At 35.8% G+C, this 26,365-nt stretch overlaps 1 protein-coding gene across 1 annotated transcript in view; it reads left to right on the forward strand.

Moving 5' to 3' along the window:
- The window catches only part of LOC136832330 (CD109 antigen-like), an 80,940-nt gene extending 60,214 nt beyond the window's left edge, over positions 1 to 20,726 (forward strand). Inside the window, 19 exon segments of the mRNA XM_067093238.1 lie at positions 68 to 228; positions 1,391 to 1,504; positions 1,905 to 1,967; positions 2,649 to 2,747; positions 3,249 to 3,430; positions 4,860 to 5,024; positions 5,484 to 5,615; positions 6,911 to 7,079; positions 7,304 to 7,568; positions 8,502 to 8,685; positions 9,942 to 10,102; positions 10,797 to 10,930; positions 11,765 to 12,003; positions 12,630 to 12,791; positions 15,830 to 16,026; positions 16,601 to 16,754; positions 16,757 to 16,784; positions 17,842 to 17,949; positions 20,370 to 20,726. Coding sequence (XP_066949339.1) covers positions 68 to 228; positions 1,391 to 1,504; positions 1,905 to 1,967; positions 2,649 to 2,747; positions 3,249 to 3,430; positions 4,860 to 5,024; positions 5,484 to 5,615; positions 6,911 to 7,079; positions 7,304 to 7,568; positions 8,502 to 8,685; positions 9,942 to 10,102; positions 10,797 to 10,930; positions 11,765 to 12,003; positions 12,630 to 12,791; positions 15,830 to 16,026; positions 16,601 to 16,754; positions 16,757 to 16,784; positions 17,842 to 17,949; positions 20,370 to 20,587 — 2,935 coding nt within the window. The 3' untranslated portion in view covers positions 20,588 to 20,726.
- Positions 20,727 to 26,365: the final 5,639 nt, after the last annotated feature.

The raw sequence follows: 26,365 nt of genomic DNA on the forward strand, positions 1-26,365 counted from the left end.
TCTTTATTCTTAAAATTCCATATTGACACGACCCAGTCAGTTACGATCTATTTCTCCTGACCTGCAGATCGGTCCCGGTGATTAGGCACCGTTCCCGCGGTGGGTACTGGCCGGAGAGGATAACGACCCTGTCTTCGGAAAACGGGGCCGCTTGGTCCTTGTCAGCTCTCCATAACTCGGGTCTGACCGTGGCATCGAACACGCAGAGTGCACATCCTTCGGGCACAGGTAGGTTTGACACGTAGATTTACTTGCTTTAACTTAAGCCTTGTATGCCAGAGCACGAGGCCCTTCTTGCCCCAAGACTTTCGTTTATGCTGAGAGGAGCGTTAAAATATGACCTGACGTTTCCAGTGGTTTTTGTTTTGATGCCCTTTTGTATTGCAGCTTGCCCTCCTGATTTGTGATTGGTCGTGTTCGTGACCGGTTACTGAAAACTGATTTGTGATTGGCCATGTTAGCAACCAAAAGAACCTTTGCATCTCCGAGAATTATTTATCTTAAAAGTTTTTAGTTTTCCGTAAAAAAAAACTTTTGTGCCGGCTTTGTCTGTCGGTCCGCAATTTATTCTGTCCGCACTTTTTTCTGTCCTCACGTTTCTGTCCGCCCTCAGATCCTAAAAACTGCAGAGGCTAGAAGGCTGCAAATTGTTATGTTGATCATCCACCCTCCAGTCATCAAACATACCAAATTGCAGCCCTCTAGCCTCAGTAGTTTTTATTTTATTCAAGGTTAAAGTTACCCATAATCGTGCTTCTGGCAAAGATGTAGGATAGGCCACCACCGGGCCGTGGTTAAAGTTTCGTGGGCCGCTGTTCGTACAGCATTATACCGAGACCACCGAAAGATAGATCTATTTTCGGTGGCTTTAATTATACGCTGAAGCGGCTGTACAGAAAACTCGATTGCGCCGAAGGAATTTCTGCGCAATTTTTACTTGTTTTGTATTTTTAACCAATGCATTACCCACTGGTTGCATTGTCGATGCTTATATCTATTATTTGTAAGCCAGATGGAATTCTAAATGCCAGAATATTGACGCCTGACACCGCCTCTTTTTTTCAGTTTCATTTATACTTTCTTGAATTTCGTTCATGTCGATAAGAACCAATTATCTGCACTTTCAATAGTTTTATCCAGGTAGATTTACAAAAAAATACATGTATATATATAAATATATATATATATATATATATATATATATATATATATATATATATATACATATATATATATATATATATATATATATATGTATGTATATATATTATATATACATAATATATGTTTTATCCATTTATAGTCATCCCAAAGTCAAGATAGTCCTAGTAACTGTGACTTACGCATAACGACCTTCTCATCTTTATTTTAATTTTTTTTTTCCGTCCAGGCAAGTGTGACGGCACAGCTGGATTTCTGGAATGTGGAGACGGCAGCTGTTACAGGCAGCTGGAAGTCTGCGACGGGTACAGGCATTGCCTGAACGGATTCGACGAGATCAATTGTAAGTACGTTATTATTATTATTATATGCACATTAACATTATTATTATTAGAGAAAAAAATCCACATTATGTATATGTACATATATTTAAACATAAATATATGCACATAAATATAACTGTGGATTTGTCTCTCCATTTTGAAACTCATGCTATTATTATTATCATTATCATTATTATTATTATTATTATTATTATTATTATTATTATTATTATTATTATTATCGTGCAGTAAAAATGGTTCCACTTTCGATGGCCGAAAGCTTAAAGTCTTTGAATGCTGTATTGGGTCCTATTAAATACTGTAAGCTCAAATGTGATGATGAATTTTACAAGGAAGAGAATTAAAACTGTAATAATATTTTATTCTGGGGATCATACTTAATCCATTCTCTTTTCTTAGGCGTCGTCGTCCACAGGGAACCGGAAGACCTGGATTCTTCAGGGCCAGTGTTTCGATCTCCAGGTGACTTATTTATGCAAACTTCGTTATTTACAATTGTTAATGGCATATTATGGCGTTACACAACAGCAATACTTTCTTTTATTTTACAAATACTGTGCTATAAATATGAAGGTTAAAGAACTGTATTAGGACAGGAAGCGCCAGATATTGTCTGGTCATCAGGACTCACAGTTAGATTATGCATTGCTTTCCTGTGTATTTTCTGTAATGTGCAGTTTATTCCCTACGTAAGCAATAGATTAATGTATTCCCTATACATTCAGACATCGAAGCTCATATGTTAACATGCAGCGTTATATTGTAATATATTTTATTTAATATATTTTATTACGTTTTATATATATATATATATATATATATATACAATATATATATATATATATATATATATATATATATATATATATATATATATGTGTGTGTGTGTGTGTGTGTGTGTGTGTGTGTGTACTGTATATATGTACATGTGGTATGTGTGTGTGTATGTGGGTCATGACTAAATTTTGATAGGCAAGGGACCTCTCCTAGCTTATCACCCACCAGTCAACCCATCTGTAAACGGGTACCAGCATCAACTGGTCAACTGGGTCTAAGAAAAAAGGGCACGGGGCTAGTAGCCTCACTCTATCAGACTTGCTGAGAAACCAGATGATTTTATATCTTCCCTTCCCATCCCTTCAGAGATTTTAGACGAAGAATCCAGGCTGCTGCATCGGAATTTCCTGCGAGACACGTTTGACAGAGCAGAGGGAGGCTGGTGCTACACCACAAAATATATTGGTAAGTGCTTTTTCTGTCTGTTTACCTAATTTTTAGGTCTGTATTTATTTACTTTATTTAATACTTAGTTGGTTTTGTTTTTTATGTTCGTCCATTCATTCATTGATCTGGCAGACTTTTCGATGTCTATGTTGATTGAGAAATGGAGTTTCATCGGAAAATGTGTTGGAAAATCTCTAAAATCAACTTTGTAGCATAAAAATTTTAGTAACTTGTGTACGAGTTAGTATGACTATTATTTAGTTTCTGTATTATCTTCTACCTATCCTCTACTTACTGCTTTATCTATGTGTCATAATTTTAAAGTAATATATGTAATTCTTTTACTATAATTTGTTTTAACTAAGGCTCGAATTAAAGAGAACAATTATAGTTCCCCGGCCTATTAATTGGGCAACTTTACCTCCTCTCTGTCCCTGTATGACACTCTTAGGACTACTTTCTATTACATATTATCCGTTATCCATTACCCATTAAAAAATCTCGCCACTTATCGCGCAGGTCACAGAGGATACGAAATGTTGAGGCTAAAGGTTCCAAACACCCCAGCAAAGTGGGTGTTGAGTTCCTACGTCATCCATCCCGAATACGGTCTGTCAGTGTTGCCAGACCTGAATTACGATTCGACGCCGCCGCTCCTGATGCGACTGGAGTGTACCAGTTTCTGCAGGAGAGGTGAACAGGTAATTACTGTAATGACTGTTATTCTTATTATCCTAAAAGGCCAGTGACTCTGAAAACCAAGCTCCCATAGGATGGGATATCCCAAGGCCAAGTGAGACAAGGTCTATCCAATTGGGTGGAGTCGCCTCCCACCTGGGGTACCTACGTAGGCGATGACGTATCTTAGAGGTACCTGCTCATTACGGCAATTCACCTGCTGACGCAGTAAGGATGTAGACAAAGCTCCGCCTACATGGGAGATTTTGGGGAAAGTGAGCAGACCTTCTCCTTCTCTTGGCCTTGGAATATCCAGTGGCGCCTCAACTTAATGGGCGCTTTGTGGGCCTGGCTTTCTGATAAGTAACAAAGTCTGTTAAATAACAAAGACTCAATATGACGAATATTATAGTCTGCGCTTGATTATTTTCTAGGTACCTTAAAGCTAACAGCAATTCCTCATAGTTCCTAAAATAAACTAACCTGTACCTAACACTTTACTTTCAATTTAAGATACTAAAATAAAAATGTATTAGCAAAAAGTTATTATGTAAAATAGAATGAGAACAGAGAGAAGGAAATGGCAAATTGTAACTGATAAGGATATACTGTATTTACAAACATGTATAAGCAGTAATATAAGGGAGAAAAACTAGGGCATAGGTGTATGGTGCGCTCGCTCAAGAGGCATTACTATCGTTCTTATTAAACTTAACGAATATCCTCATAAAAACTGCCAGGAAGACACCCCACCTCCCACCGAGGTCTCTCACTTAATGGAGAGAGAGACCTCTGGTTGGGCAGTGTAACAGGTTAAGGAGATTACTGTATTACCGAACTGACTAAATGTTTGTATCCTGTAAACCACCGAAGTTGAGTACTCCACCCTTCCTGTTGCCTAGAAGGTCCCTTAACCGCATCTAGATCTATTCCAAAATTTAACCTCCTTCTAGTTTCAAGACCTACCTTTGGTAACATTTTCTCGAAAATCCGTGCGTAACTCCCCACGTAGTGGGTAGTGCCATCAGTGCATCTCTCAGGGTGCACTGTAGGCATTACTAAAGGTTCTTTGCAGTGTCCCTTCGTCCCCTAGCTGCAACCCCTTTCATTCCTTTTACTGCACCTCCGCCTCCACCCTCTCCTAACAATTGATTCATAGTGCAACAGCTTTGAGGCTTTCCTCCTGTTACACCTTTCAAACCTTTCTACTCTCAATTTCCGTTTAAGCGCTGAATGACCTCATAGGTCCCAGCGCTTGGACTATGGCCTAAATTCTATATTCTATTCTATTCTCTCCTTGCGTCATCTACAGTAGATGAAAACACAACTTCACTGAGAGAGGTAAACATCTAGCATTTATTAATAATCTCTCAGCTTCTTATCAGTCTATTAATCTTTAGCATTCCATTGTCCCTGGATTGTCAGCATCATAAACTCGACTTATCTCCTCAGGTTTCGGTGCGAGTCCATTTGCACAACCCGACCCAATTCGCTCAGATGGTGATGTTAATCTTGGAAGGAAATCCCGACTACCTGTTCGTCAACGTGGAGGAAGGCGCTCAGGTCCAGCATTACAATCCACGACTCACTCCGGGCGAACATCACCATCTGATCACGGTGAGAGAAACTGAGATCAGGTTATTATGAGATCAGCTTATTACTTGGTTCAGTCACTGGCTTTGGTATTCTCCTTCTGCTTCTGTTTTTTTTTTCATCCTTTTTCCTGTAACTTTACTCCCTTTCAGAGGCAGGCGTGCTGCGCCCTTCATGGTTAAGGCCACTTTTTTCTTTCATTTTTTCTTGTCCTTCTGACCTGGGCTGTTTAAGGGTATTAGGTATGCCGTCCCATTCCCCTTTAATCTTTAAAGATTTTCCAAGACATTTATGGAAAATAATGTCCAGGGTTTTCTTCTAATGAATATGTAAATTAACTAATAAGAAATTGTAAAGATGACAGAAACACCATGAGAATAATCAATCAAAACACAACTGCAGATGATCTAGGAAGAGGATGTGATAACAATTTCAGCTGCAATGTGTATGATCTTACCACGACCATTGATTTCCAACTTTCAGATAAAAGCTGGGGAACACGAGGAGGTCATGTTGCCCTTAGCAATCGTCAAGCAGTCTGGGATGGTCACCATTACAGTGCACACTCTTGCCCAAGTTGGAATGAACACTCAGCAAGTCAGGGTAGAAGTTCTGGTACGTCATCTTTGAAGTTAGTTGTTGTATTCTTCTCAAAGGACTCTTGCCCTTTATGCCATCAATATCACAGCCATTTAGCATCTGCTTAACTCTTTTCATAATTATTAACTATGATAATCATCAACATCATCATTTTGGTATCAGAACTAATATGCCAGACAGAAAGAAAACAGGTAGAACTTGGCTATCATTCTTGACTAACATTGCTTCATCAGACAGAAAAACAAGGTAATATCATGTATGAATACATGAATACAAAATCATCTGCAAGACTGACAGGGGAAAGATTATAGAACTTCTAACTACAATTTTGAAAAAAAGTAAAGTAATATTAGCATGAGAAATATTTTTGGATATCTTAGGAAAAGATACCCATACGAGGATTTTGCTTTTGAGATGAACCTAAAGTACTTGAATATGTCCTTTGAAATGAACTCCACTTTCGCTTATGGTTGCATTTTGGTATGGCCTCTTGTTGCAGGTTGGATGGAACTGATCTACATCTTGCTATCTTACAAAGAAACTCCCATACGTCCCTTTCTAAAGGAATCTCATGATGTGCTAACATCAAAATTTTATGCCTGTAAATTGTAGGTAAGATGACTTGCTCAACAACAATCCGATAGTTTTTTTTTATTATTTTTTTTTTTTACCTGTGAAGACATTAAGAGGGTGCTATTATCTGTAGTGGTTTATTGGTGTTCCAGAAATGCTGGTTGGAACGTTAAATGCTATGCAAAATACAGGCATTACCTGAAACTTTGTCCTTGACTTCGCCTACAACTGATGCTCCATTTGAGCAGATTGTTTTGTGTAATGCCTGTCATTAACACAGTGAAATCAATCAGAAGCAAAGAGGTGCAGAAGATTCTGGAAATGGTTGAACAAGAAGAATATAAGAACAAAGGTAATCATAAGTACCTGAGAGTAAGATAAAAATTTGCAAATAAGAACAATTGTTTGGCACTGGGTTTTATTCAAAGGAAGCACTTGAGCTAGAGAACGAGGGATTGTCACAACACAACGAGAATATAAAAGGAAGTAATGGAAAGGTGAATTTTGCCGGTAAACATTCTCATCTTCACGGACTTACTATGCAGTTCAGAAACCACTGAGTAAAGGGAACAAAAGAAAAATTGAATTTGACGGATGGCTCAAAGAACTGTTAGGTGTTAGGCTCATGGAAACCTTTACTCTTCAACAAAGTCATCATGCAATGCAAAAAGACTCGTTTCTCTGTGAAATTAGCCATAAGTCTTTTGAGAAAACTGAAAAATTAATGTCTTTTACAGCCAGAGGGTGCCCTGGTACGCAGACACACTTCAGTGCTACTTGATCTGAAGAACAGGGCAACGGTTTATGAATTTCTCGACCTTCCTGTGGACGAGAGTCCTGAAATAAGCAGAAGCCTTCTGAGGAGATATGTTTACGGATCTCCAAGAGCCCGTGTCGCCATTTCTGGTAAGTCATCTAAGATCAAACGCGAGAAACATGACATCCTCCATACTCGAGATGTCTGATATTCAGTGACATCTGATTGTGATCTGGCGTCAGATGCTATTTTGTTATAGAGACCTACTTCATCTTTGAGAAAGACCCTCTCTTTATCATGATCCTTAGTTGTTGAACTTATGGTAGATTGCAGAGAAAGACTCTTTCTTTATGATAATCCTCTGTTAATACAGGCGATGTGTTTGGACCAATCCCAAAAGACCTTGTCATGACCGGCATCAGGTCCTTCAACGGACTGGACCTGAAGAGCAACGACGGCTACGCCTTCGATTTCGGCTCCACCCTCTGGGCTCTTCACTACCTCAGACTCACGAACCAGCTGAATATATCCGAAGCTCAGGTGGCATTTGACCACCTCAATGTGCAGATGGCAACTTTACTGCTACGCCGAGATGGGGGAGGCTTTAAAATGTGGGGCGCCGCCAGGAAATCTGTCTGGTAAGTTTGATCACAGTTCATACGCCCTTTGAGGAACAACCCAAATTTATTTTTTTAATATAAGTGATCCCTAAGGCAGTCAAGTATTTTGTCTCAGTGGTCAACATAAATTGCATGACAACAATAACAATAAAATAATGTAGAATCCATAAAAGATAACAGATTTAAAAGAGGATCATTGATGAAAGTATATTCTGCCATCATAAAGGAATCCTTCCAAAAGTTGACATGGGTATTTAGATATATTTTATGGCATTAACATTATCGGATGGAGGAAACTAGTCAAGTTTTTCTTGGAAGCATGATTGCTTTATAACACCTATTCCTTTGCTCGCGGGACGCATGAATCATTATTTTTGGTGAGAGGCAGATGTAAGATAATAAGTACATGAAAATTAAGGCAGTTTCTCATTAAAATTGTCCCGCAGTCTTAATTTTTGTTTTAAGTAACCTTGGAGAATTTTTGTACATTCATCTCATTTTTTTTTCCCTGTAACTGTTCATTTTAATAGCTGGAACTATGCATTCTGCGGACCTGGGCTTACATCTGTCAAAGCAAATTATGAAATATCCCACCCAATGAAACATAGAAATAGGGTTCATTAAAAACGGCAACCCCGATTAGGGATCTAGCCGAGAAGAAGATGAACTGTACCCTTCTTCAGCACAGATACATATATCATCATATGTCTGACGGTATTGCTGTGGTGCAAAAAAAAAAAAAAAACAGTTTTTTGATTATTGATTACAGGAAATTATTCAGTTACTATGTCAAATTAGAGATCTAATCATCAGAATAAAAATGTCATTTTTAACTATTTCGCGTAAATATTTTTGACAGGACTTTCGATTTAAGTACATATGTAGGTTTATAGTATTAACCCTAACGAGTGAGAGCAAATTTAGAATTTTAAAAAACTGACATTCTGACAGGATGACGTCATGGATACTGAGTCTGCTTCTATCCGCGCAACTCGAAGAATGGGAAAACTTGATATTCGTGGATCCTAAGGTCATCAGAGAGGGCGTGGCTTTCCTGGTGGAGAATCAGAGACGCGACGGCAGCTTCGCGGAACCCGCCGTTAATGGGACTCACGACTACAAGATGAGTTTCAAGGTCAATGGCTTTTATTTGTTGAGTTGGTGTCTCCTAGATCTGAGGACGGAGGCTTGTTGACTGTTTCGTCTTGCATAAGTCCCCGTAGGGGGGAGGTAGTGCCGTCAGTGCACCTCACGCGCGGTGCACTGTAGGCATTGCTTAAGAGTCTTTGCAGCGTCCCTTCCTTGGCCTCTAGCTGCAACCCCTTTCATTCCTTTTACTGTACCTCCATTCATATTCTCTCCCTTCCATCTTACTTTTCACCCTCTTCTAACAATTATTTCATAGTGCAACTGCGAGGTTTTCCTCCCATTACACCTTTGTAAACTTTCTACTCTTAATTTTCCTTTCAGCACTGAATGACCTCACAGGTCCCAGCGCTAGGCCTTCGGTCCAAATTGTATATTCCATGATGCATAAGTCTCGAGTTGTACTCGTATGCTGTGCTAATGTTGTAAATAGACAGTTACAGTGCTACATGAACTTGTTTTCATTACATTAGCGCTAATAGATTTCCTAGCCATTAAAAGCGAGCCACTTATCAGTGTAAATTTATTTAAAAGGAAATTTACACCTACCTTGATTGAATTTCATCGGATGCCCAACAGCTGGCAAATCTTATTTAGGATAAAGCGACATAAAGTAAGAGAAATTAAGGAGCATCAGTTTTAAGGTAAATAAGGTTTTTTTTATTAATTCAATTTTTTCAGGAATCATTTTTTTACAAGGAATCAGTTTATTTTTTTAGGTGGAATTTTACTTTTTTAATATTCTTAATATAGTTAATTTTTCCAGTGTTCTTAAAGTTTTGCTTTTGAAATTTTTTTTTAAATACAGCACCGATTTTTCACACACAAAAATAAAACACGGAGGGTACTGTCTCATTATCCTGCATACGGGGGTTAGCGCCGTCAGTGCACCTCATGCGGTGCAATGTAGGTGTTTCTTAAGGTTCTTTGCAGCGTCCCTTCGGCCCCTAGCTGCAACCCCTTTCGTTCCTTTTACTGTACCTCCGTTAATATTCTCTTTCTTCCATCTTACTTTGCACCCTCTCCTAACAAATGATTCATAGTGCAACTGCGAGGTTTTCCTTGTCTTACACCTTTCACACTTTTTCTCTGTCAATTTCCGTTTCAGCGCTGAATGACCTCATAGTCCCAGTGCTTGGCATGTACGCCTAAAATCTATAAATCAATCATTCAATCTCGCTGTTTAAATCAAGAATAAGGTGTTCGACACTTTACCTCTAAAACACCACCTTCTTCGGTACACAGGGACAGATATCTCGGGAGGAAGGGCACGGCGTCGGCGAAGGAGAGGAGCCGACTCTGGTTGCCCTGACGGCCCTGGTGACAACTGTCCTGCATGAAGCCCTGGCCAGCATCGAGGGAAGTCTTCACAGGAGGGCAGTCAATGCCCGCCTGAGGGCAACGCAGTGAGTGGTTTCCTCTCTCTCTCTCTCTCTCTCTCTCTCTCTCTCTCTTATATATATATATATATATATATATATATATATATATATATATATATATATATATATATATATATATATATATATATATATATATATATATATGAATATATATATATATATGAATGAGAGAGAGAGATTTCTTTGACTTTGGCAGTCGTAGAGATGAAACCAAATTATTCGATTTTTTCCAGTTTAATCGTGATGCACATTACATCAGTTTTATTCATTTTTCATATCACAGTGTCTCATATATCCCATTTTATTTTTTAATCCCTGAGAGTTAATGTTCACATATCAGATACAGTGTGACATTCGAAACTTGAATCGTTTACTTTTCTACCTGTTTATCAACAGGGCATCAGATGTCTTTTGTTTTCTTCTACTACTTGGCCGATATGCATTGCCTTAATCTTAATGCATATAAGTGTTGACCTTTGGTGCTGTGACCCTTTTAACTTCCAGACGAGTGAAGCAGATTAATTATCTGTACACTACCGATCTCCTGAAAGACCTGAACTTTTTTATGTCAATGTTTTATTAAAGTCAGTATTCATTTCTCAAGATGAGAAACTTCAACAAAAGAAACTTTTTCGTGCTTACCGCTCCATGATTCAGTGCTTCATTTCTGAAGGGAAATATTCACTGTCTTTTCCAGTTTCCTGGAACGGCAAGTAGATGTATTATGGGACCCCTACGACTTGGCCATCACGACTTACGCTCTTCATGTCGTAGGGAGCACTGAAAAGGAGGTTGCCGTAAAGAAGCTGGAATCTTACGCCAAGGTGACCGGTGAGTCTTTAAATTTCCAGGAAAATGGTTTCCCATGAAGGAAATTGCGAGGAATGAAGAGTATGGCGGCATTGCATAGTCCAAACACTTACCTGCTTTTAGCTTTTGCCAACCAGTCTAACCTAATGTATGATAGAGTTATTTAATGTTTAATGGTAACTTGAATCAGCCAGTCTAGCCTAACTTAGGACAGTTGTGTAATGTAGTTTAAACTAGTCTAACCTAACCTGTTATAGAGCTGTGTAATGGTAGCTTTAATCAAGATGTCCAGCCATAGTTATCACCTTATATCCTTGATCTAATGATCAGTAATCCTGTGCCACATTCTCTAATATCACTATCCTGGGAGTGATCTCTGCCAGCACTGTACGAATAAAATCCGTGCTAAATCGTCTAGAATCTCTTTTATACACAAGAGCTAAGATGCTACTAAAAATCAGAATTCGCAGCTTCGCAGCATAATAAGTCCCTTTGTTTTATCATCTTTAACAATCCGCCAACTTTACATTTAATGATTCTTGTCAAGACAAGTAGGAAGAATAAGTCTTCGTATGCAGAGATAATCTCCTGGACCATTTCTGTTATATCTTTGTACTGAAGAGTTCGGAAAGATTGGTGAATAAAATGTCAGTGATGAAAATTTGGCTTTTGTTTGCTTCGCCTCTATGAACGACTTTTTCAGATACATTCAGTCATTTCTTCAAGTGCACCTTATAAAGTTTTTACTGCTGTTCCTTTAAAAACAATTCGCATTTCCGTACACGAACCTGTGCGACATTTCACTCAAGATCGATGCTCGCCTCTCTCTCATCTCAGTCCTTCTTCTTCTTTCAGGCAGCATGACCCACTGGTCTCGAGCGGCAATAGCCTCGAACCAACGCCTTCGTGAAAACAGCCAAAGGACGTTCCTCCTGCCGAAGGAACCGCAGGAGTGGGACTCTTACGCCGTGGAGGCGACGAGTTACGCCCTTCTGGTGTTTCTGAAACGGGAGGGCGTCACGGCGAGGGCGGAATCCATCATGGAGTGGCTTGTTTCTGTCAGGAATTGGGACCACGCATATTCGTCGACCATTGTGAGTGGTGACCGGGAGAATTAGTGTTACAGAAGTTTAATTTTTGTAAGCATTTGTTGCTGAGGTCAGTTCTGTTTTGAATTAAATTAGACTTGGTTGGATAATATTTTGAATTAAATCTATCTCATACTGGAACTGTCGTGGAACAGTTTTGATGTGAAGTATTTTTTTTATTAAATATACGTCAGTTCAAAATACTTTGGATTAAATCTGATTCAAATTATTTCTGTTTTGGTTTAGGTATTGTGGTGTTTATAGCTTGTTTTTTCATCTAATTGGGTTTGTAGGATGTGGTCTAAATCTATTGCTTCTATGTCTTGGTTTAGATCGGTTTTATTTTGAATGTTTTTGGTTAAAACATACTTTTGTATTCAGTCTGTTTAGGCTAATGATAAAATGAGAGGTTGGACAGCAAGTCACCTCATCTAAAATAAAGTCATATGGTTTTGTATGAAATTTCTAAATAAGATTTACACGAAAATCAAGGCACCGTTGATTAATTGATTGATTGATTAAGTAAAAGTCCACAAAATGTCTCTAAACAACAGTTATCTTACTTCATTGTTATTATTATAACCAGCCATCACATTCAATTTTTTATTTATTTATTTTTTTTCTATCTACAGGATACAGTCATGGCCTTCCGTGCCGTGTCAGAATACAGCTACAGGGCGAGACTGAGAAGCATTACTAACGTCCGCGTTCAGCTGGAGTCAACTTCAAGCCCGGGGTCGAGAAAACACCTGTTCATCGCGAATCACTCGCTCACTGCCATGAACTCCGTTCCGGTGATTAAGAAAGAGTTGATTTCAGTTTTCACCATCCCATGTAATTTTTATCTACTTGCCCCGCGTCAGAGATCTTGATGGTACTCTCCATACGGACTATGCAAGCTGACAGACAACAACTTCCGTCTGTATTAAAGGAAGAGGATTTTCTATTTGATTTTCCCAATCAGCCGTAACCTTTATCTACTTGCACCATACCAGGGATCTTTCTGGTCCGTTTCATGCAGACAGTGCGAATTGATGATAATTCCCGTCTATGTTTCTTGTCTTTGTGCATCAAAAGATTATTTTTATCTTGTCAACACCTTTATCTACATCATTGCTGATAAGCTTTCGTGAGTGATACATTTATCAGTACTTTATTAAGTACACCACTTATTCAGAAGTTGGCAAATGACAACCGTAGACTAGTATATGGCTATTTTATGCTCACCTCCACCCAACATGATAATAACGATTTATTTTTATTCAGAGCAAAGACAATGGAGTTGCATCCTAATGCATTTTTGTAGCCCAGGCCTGAAGAAAGGAAGAAAAAAACAAGAAGGGTTTGGGCTTAACCTTAAAGGAAGAGTTATAATTCAGGAGAACAGAAGCAAGAAGAGAATTCGTAGTAGTTATGAAACAGAATACTGTACAAGGAATATCATTCATCATCAACCCAGTGCAAACAGTTAACTGTATTTACGATATAACTAAAAGACTGTGTACGCTACATTTGTATTTCCTAACTCTTGGATTTTCAGTTTCCTTTCAGTCTGATCTACTTTTTGTGCCCAGTATGGCTTTCTGTATGGGAAACTTCTTACTATTATCAAGTATATCGCATAAAGACCTCAGCCTTAATCAGTAAATCTCGTATTACATTATTTTCTACTTAGAAATAAGATATATGACAATTCTTTAGACTTCCTGTATCTTGATTATAAATTATTTGCATGGTTTTTAAAAGTTAATTTTCACCTACTTCTTTCATTATTTCCAAAGAGTTTATCAGAATGTTTAAATTTTATATGTATGTATATATATATATATATATATATATATATATATATATATATATATATATATATATATATATATATTTATATTTATAACAGTGAAATATTTTCTGTTAAAACAGAATGCCATCAAATATAAGAGCCCTTATGGGCACTTTATATATATACAGTATATATATATATATCCCAGCCATGCCCTTTCTTACTTTTTCTAAGTCAGTGTTGTTCACTAACTTCATTATTTATATATTCTTTTCCATCTTTTTAGTATTTAGACGTTGTGCACAGTATCTGATCAGACTGAATCAGATATATCAGTCAAATCTGTACAGGATGGTGCATTGTATTTCAGCATTATTTTCTACAAGCGCAGTATTTCAGTCAATTTATTTTCAATGTATCAGTTTTGTTTAGTCTTACGACCGTCCAGGAATGGCTTCTCCATTGGTTTGTTTCACGGATGAAATGTTTCCAGTAGTTCAGTAATTCAGATTTTGCACTTGTGTCAGCTTGTTTAAGGTTAAGGTATTCAAATGTCTGCGACAGTTTAAGATTATATATATATATATATATATATATATATATATATATATATATATATATATATATATATATATATATATATATATATATATAATTTGCATTTCTTTTATGGGCAAAATCTTAATATGCTTATGTATGGTCAAATAGTCCCTTATAGTATACGTTAATATATACTAGTTGCACATTTTCTTCGGAATCAAATAAGCATAGTCTCGTTTTCTACGACGTCAGTTTTAATGCTTGACTATGATATAGTTCCTATTAGTATCGTGGGTCACTTTATCTAGTTTTATCTGTTATTTTAAGTGTACATGGCCATTTCCAGAGGTTTTGAAAGGTCAGTTTTCCAGTGGTTCATACGTGTCTTCAATGTATTTTTTTATGTGATTCCCCATGTAAAAAGTAAGTTAATGCTTGATTATGTGTCTGTCAATTCACCCATCTCGTTAGTAATGACATTTTACTCTGTTCTCTTTTAACAACAGAAATGTTTTAAATTTATACTGCAATAATACGATAAGAAAAAGTCTTTACATGCGTAATTTTTCGTGGCATCTAACCAGTTAAAATGCTAGACCTTCCTTACAGCTTTGTCATTGAAAAACAATATATTACTATTCAATAAGTAACAGAATTTTAATGACGGCAAGAGTTTTACTACCATGTGAATATATATTCTGAGTAATTTGACAGCAGGCAAACAATATTTGTTTTAAATATGCGGCTCACTCCTCTTGAATCTTCCAAGATATACATGCATTTTGTTATAAATACTTGGTCATTCATTAATTAGCGTTCCCCGACTTAAATAACTTCATGCTTTCAATAGCCGGTTAATCATACTATTTTCATAATTTTATGGACATAAAATGCCGATAGATTCGATTATAGTGATTAGCTGTAGCTGTGTTCAGTTAACCTCGTACGTATCATTTTTCCATGTTTGTCACAAGTATATATACATCATAATTCTTCAGTGGAATACATCATGCACTTCCCATTGTTAGCTTTATATAAAGCCCCAACCATGGAAACGTTACATACTCGTACCGTACAAAAGCTCCAAGCTTAAGTAGTGAGATTTCGTTACTTTGGGGAATTAGCAGTTATTTTTTATTTATTTATTTTGTGAAGAGTTAAGCATGAAATATTTTCCATGCGTCCCTATTTTGGAGAAATGCAATGAATTTTATTATTATTATTATTATTATTATTATTATTATTATTATTATTATTATTATTATTATTATTATTATTATTATTGAATTCAGAATCTAAATAGTGAGATAGATGAACAATGGTCTCTTCGCCAACTTTATAAGTATTTTGAACTCCAAGTGAAGACATCTTGCGTATTTTTAGAAACGTATCATTAAATGAAAATTATTTAATATCTGTATGTACTTCCGCTTTCCAGCTTCTGTACTAAAAGAATCCAAAGCTGACTTGAGTAAAAACCTAAGTAATATTTATAACATTCTTTTTCCCAAACAGATTGCCCGTCCTTGGGGCCACGTGTATCTCATGGCACAGGGCTCGGGACAGGCAATAGCCCAGTTAGAAACCAGCTGGGGAGTCGATCTGGCTCAGTTTTTACTAAAGCCTCCGAGGACTTACTTCAGTTTGATGGTGAAAGAGGACTACCTTTCCCCGAGAAATAAGACCCACATACGAGTGTCAATATGTACGAGGTAAGACCACCTCTGATTTGTGTGTGGAATTTCATGAAAGTGGTACTTTGGCGACTCTAGAGCAGACTGCAGAGATATCCAATTCTAAATTGCTTTTTAGAATGGCTTTTCTAGTGAATGTCCTTTAGTGGGAAATATTATAAATTGTAGAATTGATGACACGTTTGTTAGTAATAGGTCTAATGGATGCACAGCCCTGCTCACAAGGGGCTCAGTGTGGTACTAGACAAAATTTAATGCTCTTCCAATATCCGTTACAGCGCCCGGTTTTAAAGAGCTGGCACAGTACAGAATTGTACCAGTCCATGCCAGTATAATACAGCACAGCGCTAAGGTACAAGGTTGTAAATTATTATTGCAGCGCTGTTGAGAATTATTGAAGATAGCCTCGTATTAGATACATGCAGTTCTATCCCCAAAGAAATAGTGTGCTTTAGAGAATTAGTGAATTTAGTCTCACATTGCATGCAAGCAGTTGTAGCTCTGAAGATATCATATCCTGTGGAGAATTGATGGCATACAAGCTGTTAAATCCCTGACGTTTTAATATAAGCTAACCATGTTCCCTCATCAGGTGGCTAGCTACAGACATATCACCGAACAGCCACGCTGCCCTCCTGGAAGTGGATAATCCCAGTGGATATTTCTTCGAAATCCAGATGGCCAATGACCACGCCAGCCACGTCCGACGGACGAAGCTTCCCCAGCTGATGAACGCCAAGTCCACTCCCAGGAAGATGTTCTACCAGTTCCACCATGTAAGTAGGCAACGGGTGGTCACTTGCCACAATGGAATCAAAAGGAGTCAGTTATATAAGTGACGCTATATGCATGTCAGTTGATTTATTATGTTGATTTTGTTTTATGAAGGAGGCGTCAAGTGCAATTTGGAATAACACGCATGCGTGTTTGCATGTATTTAAACAAATATAGAGAATGGATGACTTCAGAACGAAACAAATTAGCAGTAATTAGCCACTAATTACTGAATCCATAATGAAACATTTTTACAAAAAAAAAATCTTGATGCCTGTTAAAGCATAAATACATTTCCATTTGTAAAAGTTATTGCTTGATATGATTAGACATTTTTCTCGTAAATATTTGAACTTAGATCCTTCAAAAGAAAAGATTTATATATATATATATATATATATATATATATATATATATATATATATATATATATAAATATATATTATATATATATTATATATATTGTGTGTGTGTGTGTATGTGTGTGTATCTATGTATGTATAACTGAATCACAAAAGATATGGAACATGATGAATATATAAATACAGACAAAATCCACGAAGGAAAGAAAAACAATGGAATGCTGCAAGACCTTTCATCTTATAGTCCTTTACTTAACACACTGCTGTCCGCTAAGTAAAGGACTGTAAGTCGAAAGGCCTTGCAACACTCAATTGTTTCTCTTCCTTCATGGATTTTGTCTTTATATATATATATATATATATATATATATATATATATATATATATATATATATATATATATATATATATATACACATATATATTGAAGTTAATGGCATTGTTAGCAGATATCTTTTCATTAAGTCTTTAAATCAGTCTATACTTCTTTTTCTCTTCAGACAAGCTTCTCAGGAATAAGGAAAAATTATTCGAGATTCTTCCATTTACTTTTTTTTTGTATATTACTGTATATATATAACATATATCTAGATAGAGAGATAGATATAGAAATGTATGTATTTGTATGTGTGCAAGATGTCCACAAGACAAGATCCCAGAGAGAGTAAAGCTAATCATTCTCCCTTTCAATATTCAGATCCCTGGCGACAAAAAGTGTGTTTCGATTACATCACGGAAAGGCGGTTTCCTGTTGCCAATCACACTGCTGTCAGGTCGGCCACAATTCTCGAGCAGTTTGCGCCAGGTAGGTTATATTCGGCACATCCTTGGGAACCTCGATAAAAACAAATGTTTATTTTTGTTAGTATTACTTTTTATCTCTCTCTCTCTCTCTCTCTCTCTCTCTCTCTCTCTCTCTCTCTCTCTCTCTCTCTCTCTCAATTTGTACCAGGTAGGTTATATTCTGCACATCATTGGGAACCTCGATCAAAACAGAGGCTTATTTTTATTAGTATTTTTTTCTTTCTTTCTCTCTCTCTCTCTCTCTCTCTCTCTCTTCTATATATATATATATATATATATATATATATATATATATATATATATAATATATATATAAATATGTATATAAATATGTGTATTTCTGTATGTATGTGTATACGCACACATAATAAATTTCTGACTCACATCAAGCTGGAACCCAGGTCTCAGTTGAAAGACGAGACCGCTGCCAACCAAGCCACACAGAGTCAGAAATTTATTTCTGTTCCGCACGTGACTGTGCGTTGATTATTTGTAACACACACACACATATATATATATAGATATGTATGTTTGGCTACAGGCAGTGCAACCCTCTCGATTTTAGCAAATTTTTTTTGGGGGTGAGGGTGCTAGTCCTACGCCTTTCTCCACCCTGTTTGCAAACCACTACAGTTAACTAACTACCGGGTAAGTTATTCGCACTTGTGTCCAAAGAGTCAGTGTCGTTTATCGACACATGCCCGGGACTGCTGTCTCTTGATGCCAAGTGCAGTAGCCATTAGACGACACGTACTAATGCAACAGTTTCCTAATAGTAGCAGGTATGACTTGGACCCTCGATGGATGGTCTCTTGTTTGCCACTTTTTCATAAGTTGTACTTCAGCAGAGATCTTTCAAATTTACAATTGATCCCTGATCCCTTTACCTCCCGAGAACAACCGGATTCGCTGAACAGCAGCACCAATATGCAGTAAATGCTCCTCGTTGTCGAACTTCTCAATTCCAGAGGTCTTTTATTCCTCACACCGTTGGACTGTGGAACAGCCTCCCAGAGGATGTCGTGCAATTGGAACTTCGGAAGTTCAAGCGAAGAAGCAGTGCATTACTACCTAATACTATTCTCCTTGCATTTTAATACTTTTTTATCTAATCATTATTTTTTCTCGTTTTAATAAGTGAGATCTCTTCTTTCCGTATTTCCCTTAACTTCCTCCTACTTTTCCTAATGAACACCATATTCTTTGGAAGCTCGAATTTCAAATCAGTGGTTCCTTTGATGGGCTTGTTCCATATGAATGGGTTTCATCTACTGAAAAATAATAATAATAATAATAATAATAATAATAATAATAATAATAATAATAATAATAATAACAATAATAATAATAACAATAGTAATAATAATAATAACTAAGGGTGTACAGAGCCGTGTAATGTAGAATCGCTGATACTAAAATGAAGAGCAGAACTGTTCTTTGACTTGTCCGAATGAGAGGTTCTTCGTATTCTTCCGCAGTAGCTATAGTCATACACACACCATTAAGCTCATTAATGTCGTTATTTGACGTTGTATATAGAACCTCAGAGGACAATAGATTTGACAAATAACATCGTTATTGTTGTAATTGAAATGACGCTTTTTAGTATTACTGATAGTAGATACTTAATAATCATATAAAGCCTCTAATGTTTCACAGCATTGTTAGTATTACATCCTTTGTCAGCATAATAACAAAAAAAATAACTTTTAGAATTTATGGAATCCTTAATCAGCCCGCAGTTTTTATTAATTATAAATGTGTAATAAGTACAAGGACATGACATGTATTTTGTTGTTGTTATTATTATTATTATTATTATTATTATTATTATTATTATTATTGAAAATAAAGGCATTTTGAATGTCATTCTTTTCAGTGAAGTATACCTCAAAGAGGCTCGCCTTCCAGTATATTTATATTATTATTATTATTATTATTATTATTATTATTATTATTATTATTATTATTATTATTGACAATAAAAGGCAATATATTATTATTATTATTATTATTATTATTATTATTATTATTTTCAGTAAAGGCATTTGAATGTCATTCTTTTTTCAGTGAAGTATATCATCAAAGAGGCTCTTCTTATTATTATTATTATTATTATTATTATTATTATTATTATTATTATTATTATTATTATTATTATTATTGACAATAAAGGCAGTTTCAGTGTCATTCTTTTCAGTGAAGTATACATCAAAGAGGCTCTTCTTCCAATATATTATTATTATTATTATTATTATTATTATTATTATTATTATTATTATTATTATTATTATTGTTATTATTATTATTGAAAATAAAGGCAGTTTGAATGTCATTCTTTTCAGTGAAGTATATCTCAAAGAGGCTCTTCCAATTCAATTATTATTATTATTATTATTATTATTATTATTATTATTGCAGAGCACTTCCAAACGACGGTGATCAATGCCACGCCCCTGGCCGTCCTGGACATCTGTGAGGTCTGCGGTTCTTACCAGTGCCCCTACTGTCCAAGTTATAGCTCAGCTCCTGCAGAGAGGACGTCCTGGGTCCACATTTCCATCCCAATCTTCGGTACTCTGTTGGCGCAGTTGTTCTTTTTCCCACTACAAACCTTTTCTCAGTCCGTTGTCACATGATGTCCATTCGCTGTGTGTGTTTTTTTTCTTTTTTATTCCATGGTGTGTTCACGTGAGCCAGTAAAGGTATTTATTGATTTGTTTTTCCATGTGTCAAATAGGTTTAACGACCTGGAGTTTTATTGCATCTGGGTTTGTACGTTACTGTTTTTTATTTATTTTTTGCCGTGATTGTCCTTACTCATGATTTACTTACTACCTGTTAAGGAACATATTATGCTCAATATTCGTACTATGTCCGATAGTAACTAAAATTACACCCTTTTTTTTTTTTTACGTCATGTCAGTACTCTAAATCGAAGATGTGTTCAGTTACACAACGTCACCACAGATGTACAATACTCTCCCCGCATTGTTGAACATTTGACATTACACTGAGAAAATTCCCATAGCATTTGAGAAAGGGCATTTATTTTAATTGTCATTAAATATTCACCTTTTGCAGGAATCATTCAACGTCAGGGTAAATACTTGCACAAAATATTAGGATGAAGGGATCGCGTTCTGTGAAATATGCAATAAATAAAAAAAACTCTACGGAGACATATTGCACAAGTTATATAAAAACTTATTTGTGATTGTTAATATGAGAATGGAATTTCTTAAAAAGATTCCTCCTGTTTAAATGGCATGATTAAACCATGCTCAATGATTATGCATCAGATGATGTGGATACCATCTAGCTGTCAGTGGTAATCAACAAAAACAATAACAGTAAATTAATTTGATAATTAGTGAACCAGAGAAGAAACTAGTTCAGTAAGAATGTAGTGTATTCAGTGGAGTATGACTCAGGAGCTCGGTGACTAGAAACAGTAATGTGACTTAGAAATGATCACTTTATTTTGCGAAAGAGTCAGAGAGAAAGTTGGCGCTCGAACCCCTCTCCAGTCCATCCTGTAGCCTGGTCCTTTTACGTTCGAGGAGAAAATTATATCAGCGGTGCGTTAGGTTAGACCAGAAGTGGACTTGGCGACTGGCTCTTCTCATTTCGTTAAGTGACGGAAGACCTCCATGGCGCATTCATAATGCTCAAGATTTGGATGTTGTTTACATGTTTGCCATACAGAGAGAAAGGGAGAAAGAGAGAGTGGGGGAATAGAGGGAGAGGAAGAGAGAGAGAGAGAGAGCGAGGACAAGAACTCTAACAGCTACAGTGACTATTTTGATTTGCTTTTACCGAAAGGTTTACATTGTTTCATTGATAAATCCTAATCAGATATTCGGAAGACTGATTACCAACAATAAAAAAACATTATCAGTCAGTTTCAGCTTTAAAATGCAAATCTCTATTTTAAAAAGAGCTTAAAAAACGATAATTATTCATTAATTTCAGTTCCGTATCTTTTGATTTTCATTTCTGAAATACAATTACAGGAATCTGATATACTGTCATGTTTATAGAAGCCTTTTTACATCTCCACGCGTCTATTAAATAAACTATGAGAAAAAGCCATTAGACAGACAGTCTGAATTAGTGAGGTAATATGGTTTTTCAACGCTAAACGTTTAGACTACAGTGTGTGCAGGATCATGGTTTTTAATATCATTACTATAAAAATTAAAATCCACTATGATATTGCTATGAAAGTGTATTAAAATTTGATGTACTTTGCCAAAAACATTGTTGTAAATTCTGTCACCGTATTACTATTCGTATTATTATTATTATTATTATTATTATTATTATTATTATTATTATTATTATTATTATTCAGAATTCAGAGACATTCATATATATGTTTGTAAAACAAGTTACCACAGAATACGTGACCCATGTGGAAAGAAACAGCAAAATGAATAAGGGCCAACTACCAAACAAACGATTAATTGTTAATGAAAAACAAAATAGATTAAAAAAAAAAAATCTCCCGTGTCAGTTTTTTGGCGGTAACTGAGAACATCCTTAATACAGACATGCAGGAAGACCATTCCACAGTTCTAGTTAATTAAAAATTTGCTTTGTTTCAAGGTGAGTTAAATATTTCTCCTTTGTAAGTGGTATTGAATCATGTTCTTGAGGAGTTGCAGGGTTGAACGCAATATTTCTTTTTTTATTTCGAATCTAAATCATATTATACAGTGCTTTTACTTTGGACAAAATACGTAGGCCATTGCTACATGATTTATTTCACTCTGAAAGTTATATATTATCCTTTGTGTATCCTAATATTATCATTAGTATTGTTAATGTAGAAGTTGCTTAGCTGCATTCAACTGATTCGCTGATACATTTCTTCTGTTTTAGCCAATTAATTTTTTTTTTTTTTCGTATAGTACGATGCTCATCTTTTCACACGAATTTCGACAGGTATGTTCTCGTCTCGTATTAAGAGACTGTTCCAGTAACTGCAAGTTCGTTATTCGCTCACTTTCTCCCATTTTCCAAACTCTCGTCACTATTTTCATATTTTCTCCTATTATCCTCAGTCTCGTCACAAGGATTTTACCATGAATGGGTAAGTCCACACTTATCTGGACCGTGGTCCACATAAACGGAAGAAAGAGAATAGCGCCATTTTACCTGTGGAATTTCTTGCCCACGACCAGAAGTTTTTTCTTGTCTCCTCACGACGTCAATCCTCAAGCAGCACGTTTCATCCATTACGGCATACGAGAAAAAAGATATCTGCCCTTTACAGTTTTAAATCTGCAAAGATTAGTACTGCGCCCCGAGATTTAAAAGGACCCCAGGCGGTTGGAGTTTCAAGATGACGTCACGGCGTCACCCTCTGTCCCTTATTCGGGATATGATTGTCTTTGTCATTTTCTTGAGCAGTGAATTTCTCAGACGTCGTGTCTAGCACTATTTCTTGGAACTTCGAAGATTTTTGCACTCCATCAACATTGCAAATCTAGCGGAATCGTTAATATTCAGATTTTTGGAAAACCATAATTTTCCCGATCTCTGTGAAACTTAAGCATCTCCATGACACAATTTTGCCAAGCGAATTCTCAAATGCCAGATATTCTTGACAGGGAAATATTTGTTAAAAAAGTGCTTCCATTTTATTTCTATCATAATTAATGTCACGGTTCTATATCTCACTTAACTAGTCGTTCTGCCGAGCCAAAGCGTAAAAATTGAAGAAATTCAAGGATTGCCTCCTTTATAAATTGGCAAACCTGTCAGTCATGCTTGAGGAATTTCGATCGTGAATGTGGGATTAGACGAAAGGAGGACACAAGGTAGAAGCACCTGGAAGGCTTACTAAAGAGACCGGATAAAGGATTAATCTGAGAAGAAGAAGAAGAATTTAGAATTAGGACATTCACCAATGTAAACACACAGACGTCGGGGGTTTTACGCATGCGCGTCCGAAGTCAGTCGAGAGATACGAAGACTCGCCCAAAAACTTACCAGTATACTGTAGTTTTAGAGCAAAATCTCAAGACAGTGGGCGAACTTACACAGTACACACACTTCATTGTTTACCTTGTCAGTCATAGCAACCGATCATATTCCCGTCTTCCTATCTTGAGTAAATGGACTTTGATCTGACCAAGATAAATGTGTTAATCGAACAGTGTGAACACGCTATATCTAAATTACAGGAAAGGAATTCTTATCATCAGGCAACACCGATGTAATTCAAAGATGCCAAGTGGAGATATTTTCTCATATTTACATATATATATATATATATATATATATATATATATATATATATATATACTGTATATATATGTGTGTATATATATATGCACGTTGTAACGTATTTCTGCCATGCAGAAAGTTTCTTTGTTATTGACTAAGAACTGATAATCGAACGAGATATTTTATTAATAAGAATTTGGCTCTTATTTCTTAGCGAGCATGGATATGTAAACACGCGGTCCAGAAACAGTACTTTATACATTGTGTTTGCATAGGATGTTTGCATATGATATTTTCGTGTCATGTTTACGCCATGCATGAAGAGTATGTCTTATGTAATCGTTTTCTCTTTAGGAAACTTCTATATTCCCTTAAAATATATTTAGTTCAAAGTTTCCCCACTCTGAAAAAGTGACTATCAGCTAATGATGCTTTGCCAAGCCTTGTACTATCAGTTTACATTTCTTTTATTCACGCTTTCTTCCTGCTTTTATAATCAACTGAGATTGCTTAAAAAAAAACCTGTCAAGAAAGAAGTGATGGGAAAAATACAGAGAGAGAGAGAGAGAGAAGGAAAAAGGTCAGTCCAATTAAGATGGAATCATTATCATTCATTGTCGTTTGTCCATTTCAGCGAATGTCCAAGAAATGGAATGGAAATAGTTCAACTTTTACTGTGATAAAAAAAAAATCGTCTTTGAGATGTAACCGTATCACTATACATTTTTGTGAGTAATGTTTTTTGTAGGATAAATGTTTATAAACTTAAAGAATGAACACATTGAAAATTAACATTTCACTGTTAACTCTTGCTGAACGCGTCTAGATGTATACTTTAGTTTTAATACGTATAATCTAGAAGGTTATATTAACTAATGAAATACCTCTTTAAGCTTAGTGACATATGTGTTTAGTGTTAAGGGTTATGTATTTAGAACTAGTGACTTATGTGTTTAGTGTTAAGGGTTATGTATTTAGAACTAGTGACTTATGTGTTTAGTGTTAAGGGTTATGTATTTAGAACTATGACATTTTTATACCACAATGAAATAAATGGATTTTTATAAGTTCTTTTCTTTGTCTCTCCTTAACAGTAGGTTAGCAAGCAAACCAATCGGTATATTCTTCTTTGCATGGAATAAATCTTAAATGATTGTTATCAAATGATGTTTAAAGAAAGACAGCGTTTGAAAGTGGTAATATGAATATGGAAAATTATATAAAACATAACAAAGCCAACAACTTTTTAATAATAGTTAAGGTAAATTTAACGACTTGATATTTAAAAAATTATAAGGATGTAATTATTACATGACTGCAAGGTGTACGGAATATATAATTAGTACATGATAACGTACTTGATTAATATAATTTGCGAACAGTACAAAAGAATTGGTGAAAACTTGCTATGGCTGGTAATCTCAATTTTATAAAAGAAAAAACTTCATGGTATAAAACAGTCTACTTTCTTTAAAAAGGTAATAGATTACAAATAAAGTCTTATGTTCAGTATATATAATTATATATATATATATATATATATATATATATATATATATATATATATGTGTGTGTGTGTGTGTGTGTGTATACATATAAAAGTAGTATCTGTATGTTTGTTGTGCTCCCCTTGAAATATGATTCCAAAATACAAAAATAAGATAACCTTTACGAAGAGAGGATCATAATGGTACACATTTTAATCTGGTCTGGGATCCCAGCGTAACCCTGGAGCCAAAAATGCATAACAATAATGACAATTAACATTAACAATAACAGTTATTATCGTGTAATGTAAATTACTAGGTTTTCCCCGTGAATCTCGCGGGAATTCAACTAATAATAATAATAGGTCAGATGCTCCGTTACAAATCAAATTTCTATTTACTAGAACTCAAATGTCGCTGAAACATCATTATGTTGTTGAAGAGATTCAGTACTCTGAAAATTACAATTTTTTTTTTTATCTTCTTTGCAGGCTTACTTCAGATCTCTTATTGGACTGACAGTTCTCAAGTGCAAAGAGTTTTATTCCTTTAGCTTCGAAATGCAGAGGTGATGCTTATAATTGTATTCGCTTGCAAAGAAGTAGGTCTGTCTGAGCTTGTAGTTAGCGTATCATTTCTCAGAAATACACATACACACACATGTATATATATATATATATATATATATATATA

Source organism: Macrobrachium rosenbergii, chromosome 49 (genome assembly GCF_040412425.1).
Source record: "Macrobrachium rosenbergii isolate ZJJX-2024 chromosome 49, ASM4041242v1, whole genome shotgun sequence".
Taxonomy (NCBI): domain Eukaryota; kingdom Metazoa; phylum Arthropoda; class Malacostraca; order Decapoda; family Palaemonidae; genus Macrobrachium; species Macrobrachium rosenbergii.